At 44.5% G+C, this 12,654-nt stretch overlaps 1 protein-coding gene across 2 annotated transcripts in view; it reads left to right on the top strand.

Annotated features, from left to right (window-relative positions):
- SRPRB (SRP receptor subunit beta) overlaps positions 1-12,654 on the top strand; it is a 371,725-nt gene that overhangs the window by 205,244 nt on the left and 153,827 nt on the right. For both annotated transcript variants that reach the window (XM_033959324.1, XM_033959325.1), the window contains one exon: positions 12,471-12,553. In XM_033959324.1, coding sequence (XP_033815215.1) covers positions 12,471-12,553 — 83 coding nt within the window. The remainder of the gene's footprint in view (positions 1-12,470; positions 12,554-12,654) is intronic.

Raw genomic sequence — 12,654 nt, 5'->3', positions numbered from 1 at the left:
TTTGTGCTTCACTGACACCCACTAGAACTTGCTCTCTAGACAACCTACAGTTTTTTTGTAAATGTCCAGCTTTCCCACATTTATAGCAGGTCACCTCTCTCCTAGGCCCTCCTTACTTACTAGGGGGAGTCTTGGGTGATATACCTTTTTTTTTTTTTTAAGTACCTTCTTACTTCTCATTTATAATCTTAATGTATATTTTCTTCAAACCGCTTAGAACCTAACGGATGTAGCGGTATATAAGAAATAAATTACATTACATTACATATACCGGGAGCTGCTACTCGTCGGATCTCATTATCAGCATAGGTTTTACTTGGGGTTCTAGTACTGCCCTCTGCCCCTGAATAAGAAGCAGTGGCATCCATAAATTGTTCTGTTGCTTCCACCACTTGGGCAAGCTCACCTCCCCCAACTTCTTAACCCAGCCTCGAACAATTTCAGGCAACGCTTCTATAAATTGTTCTTTCAAGATTTCAGCAAACAATGCCCTAGCATCAGTTAAACAAGACTGCAGCCACCGTTCCGCCATGCTAGGGCATTGTTTGCTGAAATCTTGAAAGAACAATTTATAGAAGCGTTGCCTGAAATAGTGTCTTAGGGCGTTCCCCTTCCAGCATATGGGAACTCCGAAATTGTTGGCGGTAATACTCTTTAGTGAGATCTAAAGTTTCTAATATATGGGTCTTAACTCTGGTGTAGTCAGTGACATACTCTGGGCTTAGGGTCTGGTATGCTGACAGAGTTTTCCCCGCCAGACAGGGTGCCATCTTACGGCCCACTGGCTCTCCGGCCACCCTGCAGCCGTAGCCACACGCTCAAAGGTGTTAAGAAAGTCATCTGCCGCATCCTGCAGACTCATTTTACACAGAGTCAAAAATTGTAGAGGATGAGGTCCTATCAGATTCTGGATGCTTGTCCCTGGTATATTTGCCTCCATGGCTGTTTGTCCACCAGCAGGTCCAAGACTAGTAGTCCTTAACTGTGCAGAAATCACTTTTATCAGTTCCTCATGGCGGTGCCGTGCTGTTTCCTGGCTGGCTCTCCATATCTCCTGGTTGGTGCGAATCACTGCATGCAGGTCCTCTGTCAGCTGTTGTCTTTTGGCATCCATCCTGGAACACAAGGCAACAAGAGAAGCACACCAAGTGTGGCTCCTTAAGTCAAAGACTTTTTCTCCCCGTTTAACTAGGAGACCCCCTTACTCCAGGTATCCTCTTCAGCTCCCTACTAGGTACCTCTTACCTTCAGGACTGAAGTCTGCGCCTTTGGGATCTTAGGGCATCCTCCAACCACGGTACTGCTGTCTCTGGCTCCTCCGGCACTGGAACTCTTGCTTGCTCCCACTGCGTCCTCCACGCCACTTGACCACGTTCTCACACACACTCCACAGCTGTTGTTGCCACGTCGTAATCCTCCAGCCGGATCACTCAACACACAGTTGCAACAGGAATAAAAGCAAAAACAATGGTTTATCAGGTTCCAAAAAAAAAAATTAGCAGGGAATAAAAAAAATTTTTTTTTTCCCCTGTGTTCACCAGGAGGCAGTACAATCCACTCTGATACCACTTGTGGGACAAGGATCCTGGCTAGGCCAAATGGCTTCACTGAATGCTAGTCCTGAGTTTAAAATAAAGATAGTAGAACACAGGTTTCTAATTGTCTCCCAGAAATTGTACACAAAAAGGTCCAGGTTGTTCAAACAAAAACACTTTAATGAAACATCCAAAAGTTTCAAACAAGAAAAATATGTCAGAATTTTGGCACGAGTGGAAAAACAAACTTTCAAGAATTTTGCTTCACTCCTTTTTCATACCAATATGTCCTACTCCTAGCGCTAGCCGTGCTTACAGAGTCAGTCCAAAATAGTGATACTACAATCCTGAGTTTAGCCCTCTGGCCACATTTCATAGTCTCACAGAACAGTTCATGCTTCAGGTGTTAGCTTCTTGGTACAAGGCTCTCTTGATAATAGCTCTAACTGTGTCCCTGTGGGGTTGAGCCAAATCCCCAACAGTTTGGGAGAAAAGGAGCCTGTTCACCACAGGTGTTGCTGCCCTCCCAATAGACAAGCTCTGGTGTAACTTTTGCAGCTCCCAGCACCAGTCAGAGCAGTGGACAAACTGCTCCCAAACATAAATTTAAAAAAAAAACTCTCAAGAAGGACCCCCCCCCCCCCCCCCGGGCTTAGCAGCCTACTCACACTCCATTGGGCGCTCTTCCCCTTGGGGTAAAACATAGTACTCCAGCCATTTCATATCACAATCCTCGGTCTGGACTTCAGGTTCCTCCATTTCCCAGTCCTCGGGGAAATCTTCCTGTGCCGGCCATTGCTTTCCTCCCTATCTGACGAGGAAAGCTCTGTAAATGGGAGCCTCGGCAACAAGCCACGCCCCCTCCTAGCAGGGTTAGCCAAATTCATAAAGGGCCCTGTCCTTTCAGTAACAGCTTGAGCTTTGGATACTCTTAAAGGGGCAGGCACCTTCCTAAAGCTGTTCACAGGATTTTCACCTCGCTCAGGATGTTTCCTAGACCTGGTCACCGGGTTTTTACTGGGGCTTACAGGGACTTTCTCCTTGGATTCAGCAGGACTAGCCAGATCCCTGTCACAATCTGGACAGTTTACAATATTAAAAATTAAATAGGTCTAATATAATTTTTGATTTAGGTAAGATAAAATAAAAAGAGGATAAACCTAATACTATGACAAATTAAGACTGATTAGAAACAAGAGGTTTTGGGGGATAGGGAAGTTTTAATTACAATAATAAATAAAAATAAACAGGAGGGTAGAGGGAAGGGGAGTAATGAGAGGGAAACAGGGATATCGCTTCTTTAAGAGGGGCTTTTTTTTTTTACCCCACTTATTTCTCACTTATTGGTAGGCATCTTTAAAGAAATGTTTTGAGATTTATTTTAAATTTATTTAGAGAATTTTCAATGCGAAGGTAAAATGGCATTGGGTTCAGAGCAAGGGAGCAACTACTGAGAAAATAGAATTTCTGGTATAGTATAGGTCCTTAATTGAAGGTACTGTCAATAGGTTTTGATTCGTAGATCTAAGGACCCTAGAAGGGGTATGTGGAGTGAGAAATTTATCTAGAAAGACAGGGAAGTGAGAGGTCTTGATTTTAAAAGTTAGAAGGAGAATTTTATATGTAGTTCTGTGAGAGACCGGTAACCAGTGTAATTCTCGAAAAAGCTGATTTCATTTTTTATCCATCAGGTTTTTTTTTATTTACATACTCTACTATACTAGGTATATATTCTTTCTTTTGATACATACTTATATTTCTCCTCAATCTTTTCGGTTTTTGCATTTTTATACTTTCTTTTTTATTTTCAATCTTTTATGGATTCTGGTTTTCACTGACTTCATCTCCCATATACACATGGCTTTTTTCTTTCCCACTTCACCAGTTTCACTGTCTTGCTCACATTATTATTCATTCCATGTAATGTTCACTATTGCATTCCAACTTTGCACATGATTGCTTCACACGTTGCACATGTATGCCTTACACCATTACCATGTATACCATTACACCTTGGATCACACACAGCGTTTATTGGATACTATTCTTTTGCTGTCACCACTGTCACTCATACACACATTTGCTTACACATATTTTAGTGTAAATCATTTTTTTTACTGTTGAACATAACAAACATCATGCATCACCCCATCATGAACAGCAGCCCAAAACAGTTCAACAATAAGCACAGTTTTCTGTTTCACCCCCCTACCCCACCCCTATGCAAAAACAAGAGGTCCAAATCAGACGTCGGAAAGCTGTACTCTTATGCCTTCCGACTCTAGGAACCGGGTCCCCTAGCCCGCACCTTTCCTAGAACCCCCCCCCCCAAGAAAAAAAATCACACAACCAGTCACTCCACCAATCACACCATATCCCTCTCTTGCAAGGCCCAGGGGGAGCCAGGATAAAAGGCAGGAACAAAAACAGGGCTGGTTAGAAGAGTTCAACACTAAGCTGCAAGCCCAAGGGGATAATGACTGAATGTGGGTGTCTTAAGTCAACAGGAAGACCGTCTTCCATTTGAAAGCAAGGCGAGCATGACGCTGCTCCAGAAGCATCAAACCATGGAGACGGTTCCGCCAAGCCCAGAAAGCAGGTGTGGTCGGATGCATCCAAACACTCAGAATAATTTTCTTGCCCAGAACAGTAGCCTTTCGAAGCAACAGCCTATGTCCCCTTGCAGCGATATGAATATCTATCCAACAGAAAGCCTGCAGGTGACATCGGAAGAGATTGCCCAAAAAGGCACTTCAAAAGTCGAAGAATAGCCCTCCAAAAAGCTTTAACTTTAGGGCAGGTCCAAAAGATATGAAAAAAGGAATTGCTTCCCTGGCCGCACTTTGGGCAGGTTGGGGAAGAGATACCCCCAGCTTTATGTACCTGTTCCTGAGAAAAATAGGCTCAAAATACCATTCTATATTGTCATTCCCACAGTTCAGCACTGGGAGAAAGAGACAAAATACGATTAATAAGGGCTGAAAAATTCAAGGACTCTACAGGTATACTCAGATCTCTCCCCAATGACGTCCCAAATCCTCATATTGCTTACCAGGATAGAGGGACTGTAAGGAACCATGGAACGCAGAAACCGACAGACCTGTATCCTGAAACTGGGCAAAGAAGGCCCTGAAGGCCCGACATAGCCAAGGACCCCACATAATGTTGGACTTGTTTATACGCAAAGATGCCGCCGACACCAGTGGAATGTAGCACGGGGAAAGAAGCCCAGGGCTTAAGGCGGCTCTCGGAGTCCAAAAGATGCTCAAGGAGCAGCAAACTGTGCCCCTCCCAAACAACTAATCAGGGATTATCCATGCCTGGGAAAAAGTGCGGGTTTCCTGTATAGACAACTGATTGGAAACCTGGGGATCCCCCCTCCAACAAGGGGATCAGCATCCTCCAACTAAACTAAACTAAACCTTAAGTTTATATACTGCATCCTCTCTATAATTATAGAGCTCGGCATGGTTTACAAGAGTTTAATAAAGGAAGGAGTAGCATAGAGGGACTGGACCGCACAGCAGACGGTAAGATTCGCACAGGAAGTTGTATTAGGGAAAAGAGGTTCCACGGATGAAAGAAGAAAGATTCAAAAGCCCTCAAAAGATGCTCATCACTACGTGAATACCAATCTCACAAATATCGAAGCAGACACGCTACGTTGTATCTACCGGTGTCGGTGAGGCCCAGGCCTACAGATCTCCAGGGATCAAACATGGCACAACGGAATTTTTGATTTCTTCCCCTGCCAGAGGAAACGGGTCAATAACTGGTGTAACTTCTGGAGATCCCTTCGCCGAAGACTAAGAGGGAGAAGTTAAAGCATATATAGCCAGCGAGGGAGGATAACCATTTTATACAATTGGACTCTGCCATAAAAGGAAAGAGGCAAATGCATCTACTGTAAGAAACTCTGCTGCGTAGAAGCCATCAATGCCTCCACATTAATCCGGTACAACGAGGAAACATCCCAAGTGAGCAAAACCTCCAATACCGGAACGGGCCATCCACCCAACACAAGGGAAAATCCCCAGGCCACTGCCGCTGCACTGACTCCACCGTCACCAAAGCCAAAGATTTGTCATAGTTAAGCGAAATTAGGGCCGGAAAGAAAACTCTAGGAGACATTAAATGAACCAAGTCATCCACAAACACCGAGATTTTAAACTCCTGGTCTTGAATACGTACTCCCCGAACCTCCGGATTAGACATGATCTTCCGGATCAGAGGATCTAACGTGAGCACAAAAAGAAGAGGAGATACAGGGCAACCCTGTCACGTGTCCCGGCCGAAAGGCTGCCGATGAAACTCCATTGACCAACACCGTAGCCCGCAGTTGACTATATAATGCTGCTACCGCTCTACTGAAAAAAACAGCCATCCCATAATGCTGCAAGGTACAAAACAAAAAGTCCCACACTACTCTATCGAAGGCCTTGTTAGCATCAAAACTAACTAATAAGGAGGAGGCCCGCTCCCACTTCACCCACTCTAAAGATGTCAAAATGGTCCGCAAATTGCAGGTAGCTGACCTGCCCTTCACAAAACCTACCAGCGGAGCTGCTACCAAGGACAGTAGCACTCAAGCCATGCGATTAGCCAGCAGCTTAGCAAACAATTTCGCTTCAGCGTTCAAGAATGAGATAGGGCGATACGAGGAGGGACACAAGGGGTCCTTCCTGGGCTTCAGCAAAACCACTATGCACGCTTCCTAGAGCGAGGGCGGCAGTGATCCCTCAGCTACGACGTGATTGAACAGACGAGTCAAAATGGGAAGAATGTCCTCCCGTAAAATCCGATAAAATTTGTTCCGTAACCTGTGCAGTCCCGCAGCCAGTGGGTCCCTCCAATAACAACGCTGAGCTCATCTGCCGAGAAAGGGGCCTGCAATCGCGCACTCTGAACTTCCGTAACCAACAGATGAAGATTCAGTGCCCGACAACATGATGCACGACCTACTCCTACTGGAGCGATGGGTCTAGGACATGGCAACTCAACTTCAATGCCAAAAAATGCAAAGTTATGCACCTGGGCAGCTAGAATCCATGCAAGTCTTATACCCTTAATGGCGAGATCCTAGCAAAAACGGTAGCAGAACGAGACTTGGGGGTAATCGTCAGTGAGGACATGAAGTCTGCCAATCAAGTGGAGCAGGCTTCGTCCAAGGCAAGACAAATCATGGGCTGCATACGAAGGGGTTTCGTCAATCGTAAGGCGGAAGTCATTATGCCATTGTATAGATCCATGGTGAGGCCCCACCTGGAATACTGTGTGCAATTCTGGAGGCCGCATTATCGCAAGGATGTGCTGAGACTGGAGTCGGTGCAAAGAATGGCCACCCGGATGGTCTCGGGACTCAAGAATCTACCATACGAAAAACGGCTTGACAAATTACAGCTATACTCGCTCGAGGAGCGCAGAGAGAGGGGGGACATGATCGAGACGTTCAAGTATCTTACGGGCCGCATCGAGGCGGAGGAAGATATCTTCTTTTTCAAGGGTCCCATGACAACAAGAGGGCATCCGTTGAAAATCAGGGGTGGGAAACTACGAGGTGACACCAGGAAATTCTTTTTCACTGAAAGAGTGGTTGATCGCTGGAATAGTCTTCCACTACAGGTGATTGAGGCCAGCAGCGTGCCTGATTTTAAGGCCAAATGGGATCGGCACATGGGATCTATTCACAGGGCAAAGGTAGGGGAGGGACATTAAGGTGGGCAGACTAGATGGGCCGTGGGCCCTTATCTGCCGTCTATTTCTATGTTTCTATGTAACGGGTGGTCAATCTGATCCAAGTACAGGGCCCCCTCCAACAGAGCATCCTGCGGAGTATCATATAAGTCCCGAAAGTAGTCACGAAAGACCTCCACCTTAAGCACAAGCTGCCCATCTGCTGCTCTGAATTGAAGAATAGGAAAACCCTTTGGCCCGGCACACCAAATTAGCCATCATCTTCCCACTCTTGTTACTATGGAGGTATAATTGATATTTATAATATGCCACTGATTTAGTAGCTTGGTCATGAAGAAGTTCTTGCAAAGCCTGTTGAGACGCTAGTAATAAAGCCCTATTCACCCCGGTAGGATGAGCCCCATAGTGACTGTAATCCCCCTGGACCTGGCCTTCTAGATAGAGAAGTTGCAGGTCTCTTCGCCTCTTCTTCCGACTAGAATAGGCTAGATCTCACCCCGCAATACAGCCTTAGCCGCCTCCCAATAGAGAATCGGAGTGTCCCAATGAATCTCATTATGGAAGGCGAAATCCTTCCACTTCTGAGTTAAGAACTGATGGAACTCGTGGTCATAGTAAAGGGAAAGAGGGAATCTCCAATTAAACCCCCCCTCGAATATCGCCCGAGAATTCCAGCAGGAGAGACATCATAGGTGCCGATGTCCACAGAGTGAACCTGAGAAAACAATCTGAAATCATCCAGTAGTCTATACAGGACTACATTGCATGGGCACTAGATGTATGAGTAAAATCCTGTTCTCCCGGGTGTAACACCCTCCAAACGTCTAAGAGGGAGTGGGAAGAAGCAAATAAGGGAAGTCCCCTATCCGGAGTATACCTGTTGTGTGGCAATGGACTGGACTTATCCGCTGTAGGGTCAAAAGGCTGGTTAAAATCGCCCCCCCCCCCCCCCATCATCATCGGTATGTCTCCAGGGAGGAGCCTCGAAATAATGTGCATGAAAGCTGTGTCCCATATATTTGGAGCATAGAGATTACATAAGACTAGCTCCTGCCTGTTAAGAGCCACCTGGGCAAGTAAGTAGCAACCCCTCGAGTCAGACCATACCCGATGAACCACCAGATTGAGACCTTTTCTGCAAAGTATGACCACACCTGCCTTCCAATGCGAGGCTGGGGACTCCAAAATGTCCTCCACTCACCATCACTTGAGCTTGACATGTTCTGTGGTGGTTAGATGAGTTGCCTGCAGAAAAGCAAGGTCTGTTTTTTGACGATTCAGAGCACTTAAAATTTTTTGCTGCTTGACTGGGGACATGATACCATGAACATTCCAAGAGATGAACTTAATCACCATCAGGAAGTAAAACAAGAAATGAATTGCGATACATGACCAACATATATTGAGCGGCAGCCTCCCAGTCAAGCTACCCCTCACAGACCACCCCTAGTGGGAAGACACCCACTGAACCAGATCAGGAATACAACACATTTACTCACCAGCCATACCCCAAAGCCTCCAGGAAACCCCCCCTACAATTAACCGCCCTCTGCCCCATCTCTCCCCCCTTGGCAGAAACATCCCCCGCAGTCCCTCACACCAACCACACACTCAGCCACACCAATCAAACACACAAGAAAACCCCCCCAACAATAACCCCACAAATCCCCACAGCGACCAGCATACCACCCCACACCTCCACTCCTGCATAGCTCTCAAAGTGGTTCCCCCCCCCAGCAACAATACCCACACATAAACCCCCCAAACCCAATTGGAATACGAGAGATCCTACAAGTCAACAACATATTAGCAAGAACAAAAGAACAGCTAAGATTGCAACTTCAAGAAATGCCCAAAGATCCAGGCGCTATCCGAGAGGATACAAAACCAAAAGGAGGCTCCATCAGCATGGGCCCCCAAAAGAAAGGCAGTTTAGACCCCCAGCGCAGGAAAACGAAAAGGCAAGTCTCACAATGGTCCAGCCCCATGCATGGAGCATAACAGCAGAAGCCCGAGCCACTGCATCGCACCTGGCATTGGGCCAGATGCCAGGCAACAGGTCAAGCAAGATGAAGAAAAACCCAGGGTGTTCCAGCAACCCTGCCAAACCACTCATTTGTGATTGTCCAAATAGGATTTTACCACGGCTGGGGAGTCCCAAGAATAAGGTTTTGTTATCCTGAGTCACCCGAGCCGGGTATTGAAGAGCAAATTTGAACCCCTGATTGAAGAGCTGGGTACAATATGGGGACAGGAGCCTCCATTGCTCAGAAACACATGGTGAAATGTCCTGGAAAAGGAGAATCTTCTGACCTTGGCATTCCAACACTTTGCTGGTGATAGTGAGCCACGAGTTGGGCTTTTTCTGAATAATTAAAGGTGCCCATGTAGCAGTCTCCCACTCGATGCACATGCTCCGCTTTCAGTCATTCCCCATCCACGTCCAGGTCCAATTCTTTCGGCAGCCATTGCTCCACGAAGTCCCAAAGCTCACGCTCTTTGATCACCGGCCAATGATTCTGATGTTATTCCTCCTACCCTGGTTCCCTTGCTCCTCCACTCTCTCTTGCATGATCTGCAATTGTTTTTCAAGTGACACAACTTTGGTCTGCAGGGCGCCAGTCAGATCCTCTGCCTGCTGTAAACAGACTGCATGTCCCGCAACTACCTCTTTCAGATCGTCCAGAGCTGCATGCACATTGGATAACGTGCGGGTAATCTCTTTAATTGCTGCATCTTGCAGCTGAAGTACCAGCAGGTGCGAGTCCAGCGAAGCCAAAGAGCAGGGAGACGCCATCATGGATGCCAAAATACTGCTGCGAGGCTCGGCGGCTGTGTGGTTTTCGCAGGCATTACCCCACTCACGGAGCGCAGCAATGATTGACAATCCCCTCCAAGCACTCGGGGGAGCCTCACGCAGATGAGCACCTGTCAAATGCCACCCAAGTAAGTGAAATGGTAGGAAAGAATAGCAGATTTAAGCACAGATGCTGGGGAGAGACGGCTCCGTGCGTCCTCCTAGGTTGCTACCACCATATGACCCCTTGCTTACACATATTTTAATTGCTCACATTAGAACTCCTGAGGAAGGAATGTTTCTTCGACACACGGACCGTGTCGGGTTCGGGTTCATCAATCCTTTTGGATACAAACTGTTTTATGATTATATATTTTTAATATATTTTTTAATGACTTTTCATTAAAGACTTGGTATCTTGTACATCATCACTGCAGTTTTTTCCTTTGTCTTCTGTCTTCTATTTTTATAAACCATGATGAGCTTTTGTGGATATATATGGATGGACGGTATCTTCAGTTGCATGTCAGTTTATATGGGGTTGCAGCAGGGATTGAGAACGAAAATAAATCTGACAAGTGATGTTTTTTGTCTTCTTGAGGGGTAACCCCTTTGAACTCTATTTACTCTTTTCCATATTCCTGGTGTCAAACCCTGCTTTATACTTTATAGGTTGCCTTATAAATGTAAAGGCTACCTTTTCTGGATCTTAGATCTTGAACATAAACAATTTTTTCAGTAATGTTAAACTGTGGAAGGGAAATTAACCCAGAAGCTCTTGAAAACAGTGTTCATGCAGTATTTACTTAGGTTCATCAAAATTAATTCTCTTAAAGCTAAAAACGATTCAAAATTCGGCAGTATGATTACTTTTTTCTTTTTTCTAATATTTTATTATTTATATCCTTTTATAATTCAATATCAAGCATTACAATCTTGAAAAGAGATCAAAATATACAAAAATGAGAAAATTTTTTAACATATATACTGGAAAATTCAATCAGCTATTCAGTCCACAAAATTTTGAATCAAATGGATAACCACCCTACAGCCAGTAGACAGGTCATTTATCCACAGACTAAGAAACCAACCCTTCTTTTGGCCCTAAAAAAATCTAATAACTGTTTGGGTTCAAAGAAAAGAAAATTTTTATTTTGATAAGAAATAAAACATTTTGCTGGAAATTTAAGCAAAAATGTAGTCCTAAGGACCATGGTTCTTGGCCGCAGGGCCAAGAACTCTTTTTTACGCCTCTGGGTTTTCAGAGCTAAGTCTGGAAAAATTCTAACATTTGAGCCCCAAAATTTATCATTTAAATGACGGAAATATAGGCGTAAAACATATTCTCTATCACTTTCCAAGGCTAGAATCAACAAGAGAGTGGTTCTATTCATAACCACCTCAAGAGAACTTTCCAGAAAAAAAAAAAACCAGATCAAGATTATTTTCAGATTTTCCCTTAGGAGTAGATTCCCCTTGAGGTCTCCTAATGTCCAAGTAATAAGCCCTAACAACTGGGAGGTAAATTTTCCAATGGGATGGCTAGGACTTCTCAAAAGTATTTTCTCGCCATCTCTACTGGAGAGATGACGGGACATTTAGGAAAGTTCAAAAATCTAAGTTATTTTTCCTAAGTGAGTTTTCAAAATTTTCCAACTTGGCGATAAAAATGATCTTTCCTTAACCATTTCCAATTGAAGGGTCTTTGTTTCTTCAAACTTTCTTCTTGTTTCTCCAATTTCTCACTCAAGTTAAGTAGTTGCACTCCCTGTTGCTCAACCTTGGAGTAGATAGTCCCATAGTCAGTTTTGATAGTTGAAAGACTCAATTTTAGGTTGGTGTCCATGATAGATATGGCTTGCCAAAGCGCTTCCATATCAATTTTTTCAGGTCTTTTCAGCTCCCCAAAACTGATGTTATTCCCTCTGGAAGCTCCTCTCACCTCTCCTTCAGTTGTGTCAGGGGTTAGCTGACCAATATCTCCAACGCCATCCTGCCGAAGCTCCTGTGCTAGTGTCCCTCCTCTGTTGGAGTCCATTCCTTCCACATCGGGCTGCAAATATTCTATTTGGAATTTGCTGCATCTGTTAAAAGTAGAAGACAATGTAATAGATGTCCTTTTATATTTCCATCTGTCAAAGGTATGAAAAGATCTACCATGAAAAAATCTATCACGATAAACTTTTGGCCCTTCGAATTCCTAAACAATTAAAGATTTTTGAATTATGCCTTAATTCGGCTCTTAACTATCAATCTTTTAGAAAGGTTCTAAAAATATTATTTAAGAAATTTTTTAGAGACTGAATTTATTATTCCCAAGATATTGTCTTGATTCTCTTTATTTTGTAAACCACTTTGAACTTAACAGTAGTGGCAATATAATTGTTATTGTATTGTAAGATCATTTTAATGATGATTACTGATAACATTTTCTACATTTTCAGGGCACCACCTTGACCTTAGTTGACCTCCCAGGACATGAGAGTTTACGGCTTCAGTTCTTGGAGCGGTTTAAAGCAGCAGCTAGGTAAGGATCAATGGAATTTGAACCCTGAGAGATTATGGGCTCCTTTTACTAAGCTGCGATAGCATTTTTAGCGTGCACAGGATTTTAGTGTGCGCTAAAAA

The sequence above is a fragment of the Geotrypetes seraphini genome, chromosome 9 (assembly GCF_902459505.1).
Source record: "Geotrypetes seraphini chromosome 9, aGeoSer1.1, whole genome shotgun sequence".
Lineage (NCBI taxonomy): Eukaryota > Metazoa > Chordata > Amphibia > Gymnophiona > Dermophiidae > Geotrypetes > Geotrypetes seraphini.
Note: the sequence above shows the minus strand (reverse complement) of the source record. Positions and strands in the feature narration are given on the sequence as shown.